This window comes from Odocoileus virginianus, chromosome 19 (assembly GCF_023699985.2).
Source record: "Odocoileus virginianus isolate 20LAN1187 ecotype Illinois chromosome 19, Ovbor_1.2, whole genome shotgun sequence".
NCBI classification, from domain to species: domain Eukaryota; kingdom Metazoa; phylum Chordata; class Mammalia; order Artiodactyla; family Cervidae; genus Odocoileus; species Odocoileus virginianus.
In genome coordinates this window covers 11,695,319-11,715,365 of record NC_069692.1, presented here as the reverse complement: position 1 = coordinate 11,715,365, position 20,047 = coordinate 11,695,319, and the positions used below count along the sequence as shown (strand labels likewise).

The following is a 20,047-nucleotide window of genomic DNA, read 5'->3' as shown; positions in this document are numbered from 1 at the left end:
AAAAATTTGAAATAGTCATTGAGAGCAAAGGGGGAGCTGATGAGCTAAGCAATTGAGTAGAGAAGAACTCAGGTGTTAGAGTGATGCTGAAAACTCAGCTGGGGTGAAGAGCACGTATTTGTAATTGTGCCAAGATTGTGTGATTCTCTTCAGTTGTGTTCAGTTCACCGGCCTTACGAGTTTCCGAGGAAGACTGCTGCATTGATTCAAGACTAATGTGTTGCTGAGGAGGTGCACGGGCATAGAGTCTCATGGAGGAAGTAACATTTTAGTTAGATCTTAATTGATAAGGAAGGTACTCTGGGGATGAAGAGGACTCGAGAGCCCACTTCACTGAGAGAGAAAACCAAGTGTAGAGGCCCAGAGGGGTGGTTGTTTATGGTGGTTTGGGTGTGGGTTGTTTGGGGAAGGAGGATGAAGTAACAGATAGTGAGGCTGGAGAGGTGGCTAGGATCCAGATTCTGGAGCATTTTGAAACTGTTGGAAGTAATTTGGATTGTATTTTAGTTTATGGAGAACCACTGGCTTCCCCCCTCCTCCCTTTTTAAGCCAAGAGGTAGCAAACATTTTTCCTTTTTAAATCATGAAGTGACTCGCAATCATTTGCGTGTTAAAAAGATAATTCTGGAGTACCAGAGAAGGGATACCACTGAGAATCCTCTAGGATTCTAATCCACCAGGGTGGAACTAGAGAGAAGCCAAGGAGGGTAGCGCCTGTAGTCAGGTAGTGCAGGGAGAATGGAGTGGTTAGGCTGCGGTCTTGAAAATAGCATCCCTAGTATTTGCTGCTTTTTTACCCGTTTCTTCTTTCTTAAATTCTTCTTAGTGTATTTCCCTCGTGCCAGTTTCATCTCCCCAGAACTCGGTCCTCCCTTCTGTCTCCATTGTCCTTAGGCTGAAACTCGAGTCTGGCATCTAAAGCCTGCCATTGCATGATTTTCTCCTCTGCGCCCTCCCAGACCTCCCGCCACAAACGGTGCAGCCAGATACCCTTCCCTGTCATTCTCACCGTCATGTTTGGGTCTTTCCTCTGCCACTGTCCAGTCTATTGACTTTGTATAGTCAGTGTTCATTTAGATTTGCTCACACACTTGTTTATTTTAGGTTTATGATTTTTTTCCTTGGTTTCTTTTTCAGATACACAATTTCTTTTTTTTTTTTTTCAGTCCTCTGCCCAGATTTTTAATTTTGTCTTTTATCCTCTTCAATACAGAAAGCACTGTTATGTTAAAGCATATAATTGATAAAAGGGGTCCTGTGGGTCAGTTTCTTTCATGTATTGTTTCTCTTCTTTTTCATATGTGTGCTGGGTGTTTTTAAAATATATGCCAGATATAGTTTTATTTAAGTTTATTTAATAAAGTTTAATATAGTTTTATTTAAATTTATTTTTAAAAATACATGAAGGCTGGGATGATGTGAATGCTCTTGACAATAGGAGCATTAAGACTCCAGGATCGCTCGAACCTGTTTTTAGGCCTTGAGTCTATTTCTGCTCTGATTTGAACACACTTGATAATGTGCATAGTTTTGGGGGATTCCAGTCTAAACTGAGTGGTTTTATCAAACTTTCTTTCCTTCGCATTGTTGGCCCTGTGCTCTTTTTTGTTCTTCTGGCTCCATTAAGCTGTCCACCCTCACCGCTACTCTTGGATTCGACGTATTTCCCAGGGAGAGAGTGACTTTACCTTGAGATTTCTGCCCTGTCCTGGATCTTGATTTGGTAATTCTTGTCATCTCTCATGCCTTCAAGTAGAGGTCATTTTTTTTTTTTTTAATTCTTCTCAACAGGAGGCTTAACCTGAATTACCTGAATTAGATTTGAATTGAATTGCCATCACTGAAAGTGAAAGTTCTCTTTCGGTATAGATTCTCCCTGTGTTTCAGGGCTTAAAGTGAGTTTCCATTGAAACTTTTCTAAGACTGAAGCAATCTTTTCTTCCTTTGTACTCTAGTATATTATTATTATTATTATTATTTGCTTCTTAAAGGGCATTCACTGTGTACACCTCACATTTCAGTTACTAGGGTAAATGTTAGTTCTACTAGACCCTAGCTCCCTCAGGGTAACTGTATCATTACACAGATCAATGCCTTGCATATATTAGTCATTTAATAAATATTGAATTGAGTGAAATAGGATCTGTTTGGGGAAGGCAATCAAAAGGACGCTGTTGGACCCATCTAGTATGTTAGAGGGCTTCCCAGATGGCACCTTGGTAAAGAACCTGCCTACCAATGCAGGAGGCACAGGAGATAAGAGTTTGATCCCTGGATGGCAAAGATCCCCTGGAGAAGGCAGTGGCTACCCATTCAAGTATTCTTGCCTGAAGAATTCTATGGACAGAGGAGCCTGGCAGGCTACAGTCCATGGGGTGGCAAAGAGTTGGATTTGACTGAGTGTGCATGCGTGCGTGTGTGCGCACACGCGTGCACACACACACACACGTTATTAGAACTGCCAGACAGGAAAGCTGTAATGAGTAGCTGCCTATGTGATTTAAAGTGAAAGATTAAGAGTGCAAATATGGTTTTGGTTTTACCTCTGTGCAGTTAATCAGGGCCAGTTTTAGTTGGCAGCCGCCTTATTGTACTAAAAGTAAAGTTCAGACACCTGGATTTTACTGCTGGTTCTGAAGTGAACTAAATGGATGAAAAAGTGAGTGGCTAAAAGAACTGCAAAGCTCGTGTGAATTAATGCATCAGGTATGTACCAGATCATGCCATATTTTTGTATCCAGTGTCTAAATTCTTTGTTCCTGATGTAAAAAGATTCTCAACTGAAAAGTAAATTTGCCATGTGATGAATAAAATTTTTGCTTTGCTTTTTCCAAGTAGGTTGATGTGGTGGTTTTAATACATGTTTTGCTTTTCAGTTTGAAACATGGATTATCACATTTACTCTTGACTTTTGAGTCATTTCTTAGATTTTGGGTAATAGTGCTAATCCTATGCCATAAAATTTCGAATAATCCTCACTTTTTTTTTTTTTAATGCTTGGAACCTTTATGCTTTAACCTGTTGCTCATTCCTAACTGTATTCCAAGAGCAGCAAACTTTCTTATTTTGAAAATATGAATGTATAAATTCATGTTATGAATTCATAATATGCTTTAATAAGGAGTGAACAATAATCATTCTTGGCCAAGAAACTTAATCTATAACTTCATTTTTTCTTTTAAGAAGTATAATTGTCTTATTTGCTCTCTTGACTCACTGAACTTCAGGGACAGTGTTGTGGTGATCACTATCTGATTCCTTCAGTTACAGCCTAGGTTCTGTGCTCTTTTTGTTATAGATCTCCTTAACCTTTTGAGGTAGCTGAGTCCTGTTTTATTGATGAGGAAACTGGGAGTTGAGGGAGTTAAGATTCTTGCATACAATCACACAGCTGCTGTTTGGAAGAACTGGCCACCAAATTGTGGCCTGCCTCCAAGGTTGAATGCCACCTCCTGTTTAAATCTGTGTCACCTGTGTTGCAAAATAAATATTGGACTGCTGCTGCAAGTCACTTCCCTCGAGTCCGGCTCTGTGCGACCCCGTAGACGGCAGCCCATCAGGCTGCCCCGTCCCTGGCATTCTCCAGGCAAGAACACTGGAGTGGGTTGCCATTTCCTTCTCCAATGCATAAAAGTGAAAAGTGAAAGTGAAGTCGCTCAGTCGTGCCCGACTCTTCACGACCCCATGGACTGCAGCCTACCAGGCTCCTCCGTCCATGGGATTTTCCAGGCAAGAGTACCGGAGTGGGTTGCCATCGCCTTCAGCTGTTGGACTACCTTCAGTGATTTCCTGATAGTCTCTGCTAGTTCTTGGTCTGTCCATATGATTCAAGTGAATGCAGCACCTTCTAGTACCTGGGATTAAAAAAAAGATTTGTCGCACAGACAAAAGGAAAAACAGATAAGGCGCTAGTTGCACAAACCTGCCGTTCTCCTTGGTTTTGAGGTGGAGGGCTTTCATAGTCTGGGTGGACTTTCTCCCTTGGTGACCAGGGCTGGCGGTGGGCTTGATGTTAATTGTTCCTTCTCCTGCCTGAGGGGAAAGGGGATCGTAGGCACCCTCTCAGTAGGTTTCATCCTGTGTAAGACCCACCCAGCAGAGTGGGAGTCTACCTGCTTTACGTTATTTGAGGAGATAAAATTTGTTAGCAGTATAAATTACAAGGTTTGTATCCTCATCTCGCGTTTACCAGTACAGAGTATTTGCTTCATAGGCTGTGTGAACTGTCTGACGGATTTCAACTTTGCATACTTGGTATTTTTAAAGTAGCTGTTGTATTTTCTTTCTAGTTCTGTAATTTTATCCAGAAAGGAGGTTAACTTACCATAACTTGTACTTATTCAATTAATCCATAGTTATGCTCCCCAATCACTTTTCTTTTTTTAATTCAGCACATATTTATTCATCTAATTAACTGGACAAGACAGCAAACTTAATCTGTAAAGGATTCTCTTCTGACATTTAGTAAAATTCTATTATTGGTCTTCGTTAATCATAAGTTAATATATAACTAATGATTTTATTTTCTAGAGAAAGAATGGTTCAAAATACAGCTTTAAAATATACATTAAAATAATTTTCTACCCAAGTAATCAAAAAATTAAAACAACAGAAGTGCTATTTTTCATATATTTAATTAATTAAAAACAGTACAGCATCCAGTTGAACAGTAGTGAAGGCAAATTGATACTCTCACCTTATAACTTAGAACAATTCTTTAAGAAAGTATTTTGACCATATGTACTTTAAGAAGCCATACAATTTTCCACATCTCTGGGTATAATATCATTGTTTATTGTATCTCTATCTTAAAGAAACAATCTAAAATTTGGAAAAAGCCAGATATTTATGAAAATGAATATTTAGCCTTGTTTTAAACTGATAAAATTTTAAACCACCTAGGTGTTCAACATAAAGTATATTGTTTCCTACTGAAAATTTGTAATCCTAAGCCAAGGAGAAAAATGTTTATGAAATTAATATTTAAAGGGAAGAAGTAAGAGCCCTAAACCTTATTACAAACATGTTATTTCCTTTCTGAACATCCTCAAATCATCTAATGGTTTTATTTTTATTGATCCATTGTCAGATATCATTTTTGCAGTCTGCTTTTTCCTTTTCAGAAATCAGGGCATTTTCTCAAAATCTTTTGACAACTTTTTTTTTTTTCTAGAATTTCTCAGAAATTGCTTCCCATGGTTGTGACTGTTAAATATTTTCAGAACCCAGAGTTATAATTTGTCTGGTATTGACATTTAAGCCCTTAGGTAGATAATAAACCCCCTCTCTCTTTTTTTTTAAATTATGTTAATAACTGTATTTTATTATACTTCTAAGTTCCATGTGTTAAAAATGTATTCTCTAATATTTTCAATATAGGAGATAAAGTCTTTGCTTTCACTTTTTGGAGGTCAGTTCACCAGTAGTCAGGAAACTTATGGAAAGGTAAGTTGAATTTATATTTTTTATTAGACCTATATATATATAGTATCCTTAGAAATCTTAAATTTATATCTTTATAGCTACTTGTGTCTGTTTTTAAGGGCAGTTGAATAAAAAGGATATTTTGGGAATTTTTTTGTTTTGGAAAGTTAGATTTATCTCCAACATTCACTTTATTAGTTTTTAAATTTTACTTCAGTAGTTTACCATAATTTGTATCTGTCCCTTTATTGAAAAGAGGTCTGTCTTCTGTTGATGAGGTATAATTAGAATTTGGCTGGATTTCAGACTTACTTTTGATACTCATTTTATAATTTGAAATTAATTATGCATGTGTGAAATTGTGAGTTTATGAGCCATGTATTTTGTGTTTGACAGTTTTATCAGTGTATTGGGGAAGTTTAAAAAATAGAAAAAAAAGCATTCACAATTCTTCTTTGACGTGACTTATAATTTGGCAATACTGCCTTCTGGTCTTTTGTTATATGTTTTTCCCCCTTAGTTGTAATACTAGCAGTGAACTTCTGTATCTCTTTTTCATTTGATAGAGTTAATACAGTCACATACCTCTGCTTAGCATTCGCTACTAACAGGGCTGTATATTTTCCATCAATTAACTCAATCATAATTTATCTAATGATTTCACTTCATTCAGCAGGCTTTTAAATTTTTCCTAATAAAAATAATACTAAGGTTACTGTCTTTTCCCCTATTTGGGTTATTTTGAATTTTTTTGTAGGATAGTATAAAAATTGGAATCAAGACTGGGTCTGGCAGGGAGGACTTCTCATAAAAAGCGAGAGAACTAATTAAATTGAAAGTCCCCTGGTGTTGGACTTTTACTCCTGAGGGAACTTCAGTTGTTGACGGAGGAGGAAAAGAGAGAGCATGTGGATATAATTGGCTGAGGACAGTGAACTGAGGTTGGGGTCCTACTACACATTGCTGCATGCTGGCGAGAGGTTATCTGGGTGGAGCACAAAGATGCCTATAATCTTGGGTATTAAAACCCCCGGGATGCACTTGAACTTTTTTCTTTGGATAAAATAATAAATGATAATTGAATAATATACTCCATATAATTTTTCATCATAGTTATTGCAGAGACCCCACCCTCTTAGGTGGCCAAAGCTAGCTAGAAAAAAAAAAGGGGATGATTCAGACATATATTACTTAGTAATTCAAAACAAAATAGCTGTATTATAAGAAAATATTAGCAAAAATAAAAAATTTTGAGATTATACTTAAGGGTAAAATGTGCATTAATTCTTGGTCGTAATACATGAAGTTAACCTTAAGTTTAAATAACCTTAAGTTTGCAGTACAAAATGTTTTCATTAATATGGTCATTTTTAAAAGTATTCTGATTTTGTACTGTATTATCCTAACAGGTTATCTGTTAATTAATTTTTTTCCACTATTGGAGTAGTTTTTTATTTTGGTTAGTGTCAGATTATATATTCTCAGATTAAAGTAGCAAATAGGAATTTCTTCTATTGATTTCTTAAATAAGGTCATAAAACCACTTAAAAGTAAGTTGTATATTATTATTTTCTTTCAGTCTCCTTTTTGGATTCTTAGCATTCCCTCTGAGGATATTGCCAGAAACTTAATGAAACGGACAGTGTGTGCCAAGTAAGAACAACTTACTATGTTCTCCTGCATGAGTGTAAGCTGGCCTCATAACCACTCTGTCCTTCTTTTTGCTGCATTGGCAGAAAGTAGAAGGGGTTGATTGTTGCAGGGAGCTCAGTTTAGCTTGTAGTTACGTGTATTTGCCACTGGATGGTGACGAGAGAACAGAGGAGAGTTACCTACTCAAACTGTGGGTGAGAGAATCTCAACGATGAAATGCAGAAACACGTGCTTTAGAATAATTTTTTTAAACTTCTATATTAAGCAAGCATATGGTTTAAGATGTAAATGCTGTGTTACTACATAGGAAAAATGCCACATTTAATTATAACGAAAGTATTGAAAGCCTAAAATTTTTTTAGTTTTACTTATAGATGGTTTTTAATTAGATGAACAGATTGGTGAAATGTAAGATGACAAAAAATGAAGCCTTCCATAAAATATGTTTTACTGTTTTATTTGCTAGTATAATTCTGATTATAATATCTTGATGTGAATTAATATAATGATGTCATTCTTGTTTATCCTGCATGAGTGTTTTCTGGTTTTCATCATTAGTATTTATTCTTTTTTCCTTTCTTCTTTTTTCATTGTTGGAAAAATCTGTCTTTGGGTTTGGAAATTAAACTGCATTTCAACTAGCATTTTAAAATTGAAAAACTTATGCTATCCTTGCTTTATTTTTTTTTAACACTCCCCTCCAGCCCCCCGAACATTTTGACAGATTTCTGAGAACTTCCTTCTTTTTGCTTGGAAATTATATTTAATGTGGCAGTGCAAGTAAAATTTTACATATATCTAGTTTTGTTAATATGGTTAGCAATGCTTTATTATGGAGTAGATTATAACCTCCATATAATTGAGGGCAGGAGGAGAAGGGGGCAACAGAGGATGAGCTGGTTGGATGGCATCACCAAGTCAATGGACATGAGTTTGAGCAAACTCCCAGAGATGGACAGGAAAGCCTGGCGTGCTGCAGTCCATCGGTTCCCAAGAGTAGGACACAACTTGGTGACTTAACAACAACAGTTGAAAACTAGCTGCATTGCTAAATCTAATCTCATAAATTAAAGCTTGTTAATGAGTTTTACTTAGTCAACAAAAATGACCAGAAAATGGAAACAAAACTAAAAAACATGTCATTTGAATAATTATCACTGTATGTTAGCATATTAAAGTTTATGGCTCTGAGAGATGTTTGAATTCGAAAGATAAATCTTATAGGCTTAAAGTAGCTTATTGAGAACCAGATTTATATGCTTCCTTCAAAGCTCATATCTTTGATGAATGCATTTGAGTAATGGTAATAAATAGTTGTGTAATACTTGTGTAACATTATGAAATAATATCCCTGGCCACTTTTTCAGTTCAGTTCAGTTGCTCAGTCGTGTCTGACTGTGACCCCATGGACTGCAGCTTGCCAGCCTTCCCTGTCCATCACCAACTCTCGGAGGTTACTCAGACTCATGTGCACTGAGTCAGTGATGCCATCCAACCATCTCATCCTCTGTCATCCCCTTCTCCTCCTGCCTTCAGTCTTTCCCAGCATCAGGGTCTTTTCTAGAGAGTCAGTTCTTCGCATCAGGTGGCCAAAATATTGGAGCTTCAGCTTTAGCATCAGTCCTTCCAATGAATATTCAGGACTGATTTCCTTCAGGATGGACTGGTTGGATCTCCTTGCAGTCCAAGGGACTCTCAAGAGTCTTCTCCAACACCACAGTTCAAAAGCATCAATACTTTGGTGCTTAGCTTTCTTTATGGTCCAACTCTCACATCCATACTTGACTACTGTAAAAACTGTAGCTTTGACTATATGGACCTTTGTTGGCAAAGTAATGTCTTTGCTTTTCAGTATGCTGTCTAGGCTGGTCATAGCTTTTCTTCCAAGGAGTAAGCATCTTTTAATTTCATGGCTGCAGTCACCATCTACAGTGATAATGAAGCCAAGAAAAGAAAGACTCTCACTGTTTCCATTGTTTCTCATCTATTTGCCATGAAGTGATGGGACTAGATACCATGATCTTAGTTTTTTGAGTTTTAAGCCAGCTTTTTCACTCTCCTCTTTCACTTTCATCAAGGGGCTTTTCAGTTCCTCTTCTCTTTCTGCCATAAGGGTGGTGTCGTCACCATATCTGAGGTTACTGATATTTCTCCCAGCAGTCTTGATTCCAGCTCTGCTTCATCCAGCCTGGTATTTCTCATGATGTACTCTGCGTATAAGTTAAGTAAGCAAGGTGACAGTATACAGCCTTGACATACTCCTTTCCCAATTTTGAACCAGTATTGTTACATGTCTGGTTCTAACTGTTCCTTCTTCACCTGCATACAGATTTCTCAGGAGGCAGGTAAGGTGGTCTGGAATTCCTATCTCTTGAAGAATTTTCCACGGTTGTGATCCACACAGTCAAAGGCTTTAGCATAGTCAATGAAGCAGAAGTAGATGTTTTTCTGGAATTCTCTTGCTATTTTGTTGCTCCAGTGAATGTTGGCAGTTTGATCTTTGGTTCCTCTGCCTTTTCTAAATCCAGCTTGAATATCTGGAAGTTCTCAGTTCACATACTGTTGAAGCCTAGCTTGGAGAATTTTGAGCATTACTTTGCTAGCGTGTGAGATGAGTGCAATTGTGTGGTACTTTGAACATTCTTTGGCATTGCCTTTCTTTGGGATTGAAATGAAAACTGACCTTTTTCAGTCCTTTGGTCAGTGTTGAGTTTTCCAAATTTGCTGGTATAGTGAGTGCAGCACTTTCACAGCATTATCTTTTAGAATTTGAAATAGCTCAGCTGGAATTCTATCACCTCCACTAGCTTTGTTCATCATAGTGATGCTTCCTAAGGCCCACTTGATTTTGCTTTTTTTAGTCTGTGTATATTTTGCATAGCTGAGGTTATATCTTCAGTGATAACTCAGTAAAAGTAGTATCACTGTGGAGGCCTTCTCTATATAAGTAATAGATAAAGGGGAATTCATTTTCAGAGGATAAAATTCACAATTCTAATTGTAGCATTAATTATATTCTTGAATAATGGACATTAGGAGTGTGTATTCAAAACTAACAAATTCAGATTTTTTTGTGGTAGAATAGGGATTGAAAGTTGGTTTTGTTTGACTTATTTTTAACATGCACCATTTTTTTAGCATTTTACAGAGTGAAAAATATAACAAATACCTAGGTACCTACCTTGTTAAATCTCAACATTTTGGGGTAATTTGCCACAATTAAAAAAAAAACCGTTACAGAAATGATTGGTGCTGCCTGTGTACATTTCCCAGTTCTAACCCTCCTTCCTTTGAAGGATAGTTTCTTAAAGCATTATTTGTCAGAAAGGTTTCATTATTATTGCTATAATCAGTGAAATATTTTTGATCATACTGATATTAATAAGTTGACACCCATACTTATTTATATAGCACCCATGGGAAATGTAGCAATCCATGTAAGTTTTCTAATCTCTAAAATAGGAATCATGATAGTGCATTCATATATATGGAAACAGTTTACTCTGAAAATCTAAATCATAAAAGGTGTTACTCCAGTGTGCCAGTTATAATGGAAGCTTATGATGTTACATATTGAATATTTTTATTTTTCCATTTACATATAAATTTATTTTATATAAATTCTTTCTGAAAGAGGATATGGAGTATTATTTTTACTGAATTTGGGTTATCACTCCAGGCAGTAGTTCCTTTATTATTACTGTTTAATAGTTCATTAGGGATAATTATGAATTGTGGCATTGTCTCTGCCTTTCCTGAATGGCCTGGAGTTCTTATCTTTTTGCATAGAGAAGTGGTGTATGGATTCTGGAGTCAGATGGATTGGGGTTTGAATCCTGCCTTGCAAATTGTTGTATAACTTGAGAGAGTCATGTAATCTTTTTGTGCCTCAGTTTCCTCACTGGTTAAGTGGATGATGATACTGGCAGCTACCTCAGGATTCCTATGAGGAATGCCTGAATTAATATTAAATGGCCTTAAAAGACTCCCTGGTACTTTGAGTTATATTAAGTGTTAGCTCTAACTTAGCTAAGTAAGAGCAGTGTAATTGTAGAGGCCCTATTTCTATAAATTCAGTACAAGGGAAAGGAGGAATTACTTTTCAAAGGATAATATTTGCAGTCCTGAGAGCAGCATTTTTTTCTAATCATAAAGTAGTTGATTTTAGATGCACAAAACTGTAATATATAGATCGTTTCATTACAACTGATTCTAAAAATGGTTTTGTTGATTGCAATAAAATTTTGCTTAATTTTTTTTATTCCTTAAAATAGATATAAGCTTGAGATGTTTTTCATAGTAAGAATTTCGTACTTAAAAGTAACAAAGTGTTATCAAATATGGCTAGATATCAATGGTAACATTTTTATCCTGTCATTTTTCCTTTTATGTAGAAGACATTGGGAAAGATTGAATTTCTTGCACTTTTATAAATTCTTCTGTGTAAAGTTCAACTTGTGTTTGTAATGTAGACTCGAGCTATATTTGTTTTTAGGATACGTATTTCTCATTTAATAGCTTAGAAACATAGGCAGTAATTGTTTTGGTGGAGCGAGCGTGAAGAACCAATGAAATAATTATTACATATTACTGTATGAACTAATTTTTTTTACTGAAGTTAGTGCCAATCATTTATTTCCTAGGTCTATATTTGAACTGTGGGGTCATGGAAAGTGTCCGGAGGAGCTGTACAGTTCTCTTAAAAACTACCCTGTAGAGAAAATGGTGCGTAGCAGATGTGGTTTTATGTAAGCTTATCTGTAGATACTGTACTATCTGCATGTGTACTATGTACAAAACTTAAAGAATTTATCTGCTCTTATTTTAGGTTCCATTTCTGCATTCAGGTTCTACATATAAAATAAAGATTCACACATTTAATAAAACATTGACACAAGAAGAAAAAGTCAAACGGATAGATGTAAGTGAATTTAGCAAAAACCAAAACCTGTGGTTGCAAAGAGCTGGGCACGGCTGAGCACACACCCAAAAGCAAAGCTGAAAGGACCAATGAGATTAATGTAAAATAGCCACTGTTGATGTGTAAGAATCCCCAATGTCTACTAAGTACTTTTGTACCACATTATATGCTAAGCACTTTTCATGTTTTGTCTTATTTAATGCTGATACCAGACTTACAAGATAGGAATTATTATACAAGCACTATTTTTCCTTTTAGATATTTATATTATTTAGAGTTACTTTTATTTTTTAGGCACTTGAATTTCTGCCATTTGAAGGGAAAGTAAATTTAAAGAAGCCACAACATGTATTTTCTATTTTGGAGGATTATGGTTTGGACCCAAACCACATCCCTGAAAATCCACATAATATTTATTTTGGTAGATGGGTAAGCAAGTGTTCTTTTTACCTGTTTTATTTTTCTTTAAAACTTAAATGTTAGTCCTTTGAATTGGACTCTTTATGTGTAAAACTTGAAAGGGGCTGAAGAGTCAGAACTACTGTGTGAATTAAAATCAGTGGAAAATATGTGGTTGTGTGTTTTGTTTTTTCCAGAGATTCTGATGAAATGCAAGAGGATTATTATAAGATGTGGGGCCTAGGTAGGAGGTTACGTACCTGGAAACCTTAACCCAAAACTTGTCAGAAAGCGTGAACTACTTTTAAATAAAAGCAGAGAAAAGGCAGAGTGCTGTGACAGCAGGCTCCTCACTTGTGGAGCTCTGTGATTGAGGTTTCCATTCTTAAATGAAATTACTGCAGAACAGTTCTGCTCACTTCCCTAAGGCACTGAGTGGGCAAATGGAATCTGTGGTTTATGCCACAAGATATTGCTATTTAGGAGAATAACAGAGGTGGCTAGAGCTCCCTACCAGCTCCAGGAATAATTGCATTCAAATTCAATTCAAATTTACTTTGAAAAGCAGAAGTAAATGGGAACACACTAAGAAAGAAAAAGTGTATGTCTGTAACTGCCTCAGTCACATTTTTACATGAAGCAGTGATTAAGTGGAAAGAAGTTATTGTCATCAAGATACTGTGGGTTTAATGTGAATAATTATTTTAAATCTGTCTTGTAGATTTATTCTTATTGAAAAATATCTCTGATCTAGATTGCAGATGGGCAGAGAGAGCTTATTGAGTCATACAGTGTCAAAAAGAGGCACTTTATTGGAAATACAAGCATGGATGCTGGTTTATCATTCATCATGGCCAACCATGGAAAAGTGAAAAAAAATGATATTGTATTTGATCCATTTGTTGGAACAGGTATTTTTGTTTAATTGTTTTTAACTAATGTAGTAATGTTACTTGTTTATATTAGTCAAGGGCATAGTATTATTTTTGCTAAAAGATTAAATACAATAATTTTTTATTTATCACTAAATAAGAGACAACTACATATTTGTATAATAGCTAGTATTTGACATTTTTGCTACTTCCAAAGATAATGCTGAAAGAATTCTTTGGGCTCTGTTTTTATTTTTATTAAATTTTTTAGAATTTTGTGGGGTTTTTCTCCCTAAGTAAACCACTAAGAGGAGCATACCATTCATTATAGAAATGTTGTAAAGCTTTACAGGTTCTTTATATAGGAAATTTCTTATTGTACTTGATTAAAAAATCAGGAAAACTTGAGGAAGAAAGACTTGAGTAACATGATTTTAAAAAATATTCATCTTTTAAAATTGGCAATCATATACTTACATAAAAAGTGGTTAATGTGCCTTATCTTTGGCTTGTGGAGGTTCACGTCTGGAGTTTGAAAATAAGAAAAGTGACTGCGTGTCAGTGGCCTAGACCATGACTGCTGAGGCCATTACCTGGGTTTTGTACGCACTTGATTGGGTGTCTTTGTAGTTAACTTTGTGTGGAAGTCCAAGGTTGTTTCATCTCAGTCTGAGGACATTTTCCTGCTTCAACCCATTTTTCTTCCATCTTGCCTATGTTTATGGAATACTCACAGTTAGGTTCACCTGACTAAATTCACTGTGTTCAGATTCTGTAGGAATAAATTATGTGTGGTTGGACTTTCTCACTGTAGTGGTCTTTCCCTGTCAGAAACTCATCAGAAACTGTAAGCTGTGATGATGCAGGAGCTCCCATTTGTTGACTAGGAAGCATGTCAGGTACTAGCTGTGCACTCTAAGGTTACTGTCTGATTTAACTCTTCACGGCTGCTGAAATTGAGATACTCTACAAAACCTTCCTGAGATTATGGCACAGAGAGAGAGTAAATGACTTGCCCAGAGTTGTGCGTTGTACAAATCTCATGGGTTTCAAACTCAAGCAGACTGACTCCAGAGCTCAGTGCCCTTTCTGTCATAGCACTGACTCTCTCAGCATTAGGGTCTGCCAGCCAGCTACTGTACTATAAACTAACGTGAGGAATACAGCACATGAGGAGCAAATAGAATCATGGTCAAGAGGTTTCTGAATGGTGGAATAATTTCCTGAGTTGTTAGATCAGTCTTGGTGCCTCTCTGCTCCACTCCTCCGTTGTCTGTCTATATCCTACCCCCAACACAGTACCCATTCCTTTCTTTGCTACCCTAATCATCCTAAGTGCCTCCCCAACTCTTTGAACTTGACAGGAAATAATGCCAAACTTATGGAAATGTTACAAGAATAAAAATAAGAGAAAGAAAACCTACATATCCTTGACCCAGAGTGGACTGCTGTTAAAATTTGGCATTATTTGCTTTATCACTTACTTTCTTAATATGTTTTATATACACAGTATTTTTCTTTCTGTACCATTTAAAAGTAAGTTGCATCCATTATACTCCTTTATCTCTCAAACACTTTAATATATGTTTCTTGATGATAAGTATATTCTCTTACATAATCACAGTATAGTTTTTACTGTTACTAAACATACTTTTCATATAGCACTTTAGTGTTGGTATTTAGTGTTCCATTTTGTTGGTTGACTCATGAATGTCCTTTATACCATCTTTTTTTCTTTTTCATTCTAGCATCAGGTACTGTATTTTGTTGTCAGCGTTTCTTTGATCCCTTGATATGGAATATATCCAAAGTTTTTTCCTTTATGAAACTTGGAATATTATCCCTCCTCTCTTTATTTTTTATCCAGAATATTCCTTATTTTGGGTAATTTGATGTTTCCGTATGGTTAGATTGAGGGGTCACACTTTACTGGCTCGACCACTGCATTAGTGGTTTTGTGTCCATTTCGGGGCATCCACACAGTACCCGTCTCTCCCCATTGGTAATGATAATTCTGATCAACTGGTTAAGATGGTGTTTGATTCAGCCCCCCCCCCGCCCCCCCAACACACACACACACACACACACACACTGGTTACTGTTTTTCTTCCTTGCAGTTAATAGGCAGTCTCTATGGAGACACACCAAGATCTTGTAAAGGTTCTATTCTACACATCTGAATCACCCCCACCCCTCTGGTTGTCAGGTTTAGCACTGATTGACAGTTCTCGCCCACACCAGTCTTGACTTTGGCTAGAAAGGGATGATTTTCTATCTTCAGCACTCCCTCCAGTGGACATCTATCTTATTATAAGCAAAAGCTCTTTCTTTTTCTTTGTATTCATTTATCTATTGTTAATAAGAATTAGTGGATTTCCCCTCCTTTCCCTAAGTGGTCTTTTTCATTTTTTTCTTAACTATTTTATTGCTCAAATTGTCCCAGATTTGCCATGTGCGAGCCCTTTCATATTGGATCTGTCTTTGTGATATGTTCCTGTAGTCTTTTTTTTTTTTTAGCACCTCCTTCTTCTTTCTGGCTCATTTCCTACCTCCCCAGGCCCTGGAATCAGTCATTTCTCTTAGAAATTTTTATTTCTTTTAGTGGGGAATGGTATTAGAAACCAAGATCTAGGTACTAGGTATTTTTGCTTCTACACCCTTTCAGCAGACAACTTGGAAATGCATGTGTGTATATATATACTGCTACTGCTAAGTCACCTCAGTTGTGTCCGACTCTGTGCGACCCCATCCCTGGGATTCTCCAGGCAAGAACACTGGAGTGGGTTGCCTTTTCCTTCTCCAATGCATAGAAGTGAAAGTGAAGTCTCTCAGTCATGTCCGACTCTTCGCGACCCCATGGACTGCAGCCTACCAGGCTCCTCCATCCATGGGATTCTCCAGGCAAGAGTACTGGAGTGGGGTGCCATTGCCTTCTCTGATATATATATATACATATATATATATATATATATAATATGTATATAAATGCGTATGCAAATAGCATATTCATGCATACATATTGTATGTATACATAACTAAACATATATGCATAGTTTAGAACTTGTGAGTTCTCACAGATACTACAAATTCTACTCTAACCTTATAGGTTTCTTTTTTCACTTAACAATATTTCCTAGAAATCACTTCCTTTAGTTCATAGAGATTGTTTTCATGTGTTTTATAGTGTACTCCATGGGTTTGAAATGAAATTAAAGTCGCTTAGTTGTGCCTGATTCTTTGTGACCCCATGGACTATACAGTCCATGGAATTCTCCAGGCCAGAATACTGGGTAGGCGTTCCCTTCTCCAGGGGATCTTCCCAACCTAGGGATTGAACCCAGTCTCCTGCATTGCAGGCAGATTCTTACATACTGTAATTTATTCAGACAATCTCCTAAGTTTGGAAATAGGTAGTTTCCCATATCCACAGTTATAAATAATGCTTACAATGAATAATCTTTATATATTTACTTTTATAGTGTTGGAAATATAGCTCTAGGGTAAATTCCTAGAATTAGGAAATCAAGTTGAAGAGTGTATGTGTGTGTAATTTTGTTACACACACATGGTGAGGTTACTCTCTATTATGGCATTTTGCTTGCTTGCCAGCAATGTATAGGAGTCCCTGTTCCCCCACAGCCTCACCAGCAGAGTGTATTATCAGGCTTTTGAAATTTGCCAGTCCATGGGGTGAAAATGTTATCTCAGTGTAATCTTAATTTATATTTTTCTTGTTATGAGTGAAGTCTAATAACTTTCTATTTTAAGGACTAGCTGTGAAACTTTTTTTGAATTTTCTTAAAGTCATTTCCCTATTCTGTAGATATTGTGGTTTCCCCCCTTATTTTTAAAAATACTTTGTATTTTAGTCCCCCTCTTTATTTTCCTGTTTTAATGTATATAAATAATATAAAATATTTTATCTCAGTTTGCCATTTTCCTTTTGACTTTGCATATAACTGTCTTTTAAAAAAAATTTTTTTTAAACCAGGCAATAGCTTTCCCTACATCCAAGTTATAGAGGAATTCAGCTATGTTTTCTTCAGTAGTTTTGATTTTTTTCCTTTTAGATTTCTGATGCATTTGGAGTTTATTTTCTTGTTTGCTGTGAAGAATAAATCTAATTTGTCTTTTTCCAAATACTAACCCTCAATTATCTTGTTCTTGGATTTCTAAAACCTTTTTCCGGGGAGTGGTTTTTAAAATTTTTTTTTTTTTTGAGATACATACATGTATGTGTTTAATATGCATGTGCACACACATACATAGGCACTACCATAAAGTTTAAAAAGAGTACTAGTATGGGTAAAATTTTCTTCCCTTGACATGGATGAGGCTGGGCATATTATGAAATGCTAACTTCCATAGCAGTCAAGATGTTGACTACCTTTAGTGTGGTAAGGGGTGAGAGATCTGTCCCTAATTTGCTTTAGGGCAGCTCTTTAGAGTGAGGGGCATATCTTGGTCACTTGAGTGTTTGTACAGGACAGTTACAGAGGATAAGATGGTTGGATGGCATCACCGATTCAATGGACATGAACTTGCGCAAACTCTGGGAAATGGTGAGGGACAGGGGACAGGGAAGCCTGGTGTGCTGCAGTCTGTGGGGTCTCGAAGAGTCGAGCACGATGTGGCAACTGAACAATGACAACATAAGGACAATTAATGGGGAATTAATTGCACTATGCAGGACAGTTAATGAAAAATTGCAGGAGTATCTTTGCAAAGATGTTGCTAAAATACATTTCATAATTTGTGGTTTTTGTTTGAGTGTTGCTTTAAGACTTTAGCTTTTAGTGCTTTTGTTTTAAAACTGGTGCTCAGTTAATCCTACTATTTGCAACCCCATGAACTGTAGCCCACCAGGCTCCTCTGTCCATGGAATTTTCCAGGCAAGAATACTGGAGTGGGTTGCCATTTCCTTCTCCAGGGAATCTTCCTCACCCAGGGGTCAAACTCACATCTCCTGCTTTGGCAAGTGGATCTTTTTTTTACCACTGGCTCCACCTTTAAAACGGATAATGGCCAGTAATTGTGGACAGGCAAGAGTATTTAAGCAGTTTGTCCTCTTTCCTGGGCCTTTTCTCTCTTTGATGGGTAGTACCTTCTGAAGGATTGGAGAAATAAGCAGCCCGGTGCTTTCCTCCATGGTCATAGTTTTTCACACACTGTTGGCTATTTTTGTCCTTTTTCCTTTTTAGTTTTTGTTTGTCTTTAAATTTAAGTGTGTGCAATCCCTTTTCTGTTTTAAAGATATAAAATTGATATTTATTAGTTTCCTAAATGCTCTCCCCACAGACTACTTATGACTTGGGATATTTTCAAAGTTGTAGAGTAGATTAGAGAACTTCTGGGAAGTTGAAAGGAGAGATGTAATCTTTTCCTACCTAAATACCTTTTCCTTTTTCATTTAGACAGTCTGCTGTCTTGTCTAGCATGACATTATAAGCTGCAGAAGCACACTGTTCATTTCTATTTTAGCAAATATATAGATTCTCATTGTAGTAAGGGTTTTTTTTTTTTTTTTTTTAAGTTTTGCATCTCCATTTTTCCAAGGGAGAAGATACATATCTTGGATCAGCTCTCAGTAATTAGAAAGTACTGCTATTCTAATATGAACATCACTAAAGGAATGATGAGGATGCATCAGTTGAATACCTATAATGTCACAGGCTGACCTGTGAGGTGATATAAGACTTGTGAATGGTATATAACTCTTAACTGAGTGTGTAGCCTTACTTAATCTAATTTAATAACAAATTTTTACTTTCGTGTATCTAAGTAGCAGCCTAATAAATATTTACTTCAGTTGCTGCTGATCCTAGAGGAGGTGGTCTGCTTATAGACCACCGTAACAGCAGAGAGAGTGAGCTTTAAGTCCTTACTCTTATCAGTTACTATGTGACTTTGAGTAAAATTCTTAACTGGTCTGGGCCTCAATTTCATCATTTGTAAAACTGTAGTAAGTAATATATTGTGAGGGTAAATGAGGTAATATATGTATATGAACTTCTTAGGAAATTGTGTGATGCATGGTAGACAGTGAACTGTACTGTTTATCATTTTTTAATTATTTTGTTAAGCACTGAGATCCTTTTTGGTGAAAGATGTTAGATACAGCCAATATTGAATTGTTACAATGAATAATTTGGCTATGAGTTCATTTCCTAGTTCCTTCTTTGACTGATTTCCAAGATATTCATAATTTGCAACTATTAGCAAATTATGGCAGCAAAAAACGTAATTGAGGGTTAAAGTTGTAAACTTCTGTTTCCTTGTTTATGATGAAAATAATTGGCTAGGTGTCTGCCCGTGTCTGCAGGTGCAGTGACATCGCTGTGCAGACATAGCTCAGACTCCTTTCCCTTTCTCCTTTCTCAAATGAATCAGCTCCTGTAGTGCAGAGGCTGGTTGTGTATTCCTTGGCTGCTTCTGCCTTCAGGTGGCCCATAGGTGTCAGGAAAAGAGTAAAATTTTAAAATTCTATCATTGCACAATGATAGATGTGAGAGTAAGGTGTTGAGATACCCACTGTCCTAGCTCTGTGTAGAGAAGAGGAAGTTAGGACAGAGACAATGGATCTCTGTAGGTCTTTCAATAGTTTCTGCTTCCCATTTGATTGACCACTCTGTAGTCCCATTTTTGGTAGAATTTCTGTTTTCTGGCATTATCCTTTTGCACAAGCTGCCAGTTTATTAGAGTTCTATGTATTTTGTTTTCTTCTTTTAGGGTAACATAGGTGAAGTAGTATCACAATTTTTCCTCCTTTTCTTTCAGC

The 20,047-nt window shown here is 36.5% G+C and overlaps 1 protein-coding gene across 9 annotated transcripts in view; it reads left to right on the top strand.

Moving 5' to 3' along the window:
- The window catches only part of TRMT11 (tRNA methyltransferase 11 homolog), an 81,373-nt gene that overhangs the window by 25,898 nt on the left and 35,428 nt on the right, over positions 1-20,047 (top strand). For 8 of the 9 annotated variants that reach the window (XM_020878863.2, XM_070449850.1, XM_020878862.2 and 5 more), the window contains 6 exons: positions 5,380-5,445; positions 7,004-7,077; positions 11,721-11,802; positions 11,906-11,998; positions 12,293-12,427; positions 13,152-13,308. In XM_020878863.2, coding sequence (XP_020734522.1) covers positions 5,380-5,445; positions 7,004-7,077; positions 11,721-11,802; positions 11,906-11,998; positions 12,293-12,427; positions 13,152-13,308 — 607 coding nt within the window. The remainder of the gene's footprint in view (positions 1-5,379; positions 5,446-7,003; positions 7,078-11,720; positions 11,803-11,905; positions 11,999-12,292; positions 12,428-13,151; positions 13,309-20,047) is intronic. The other variant, XM_020878870.2, reaches the window with a different exon arrangement.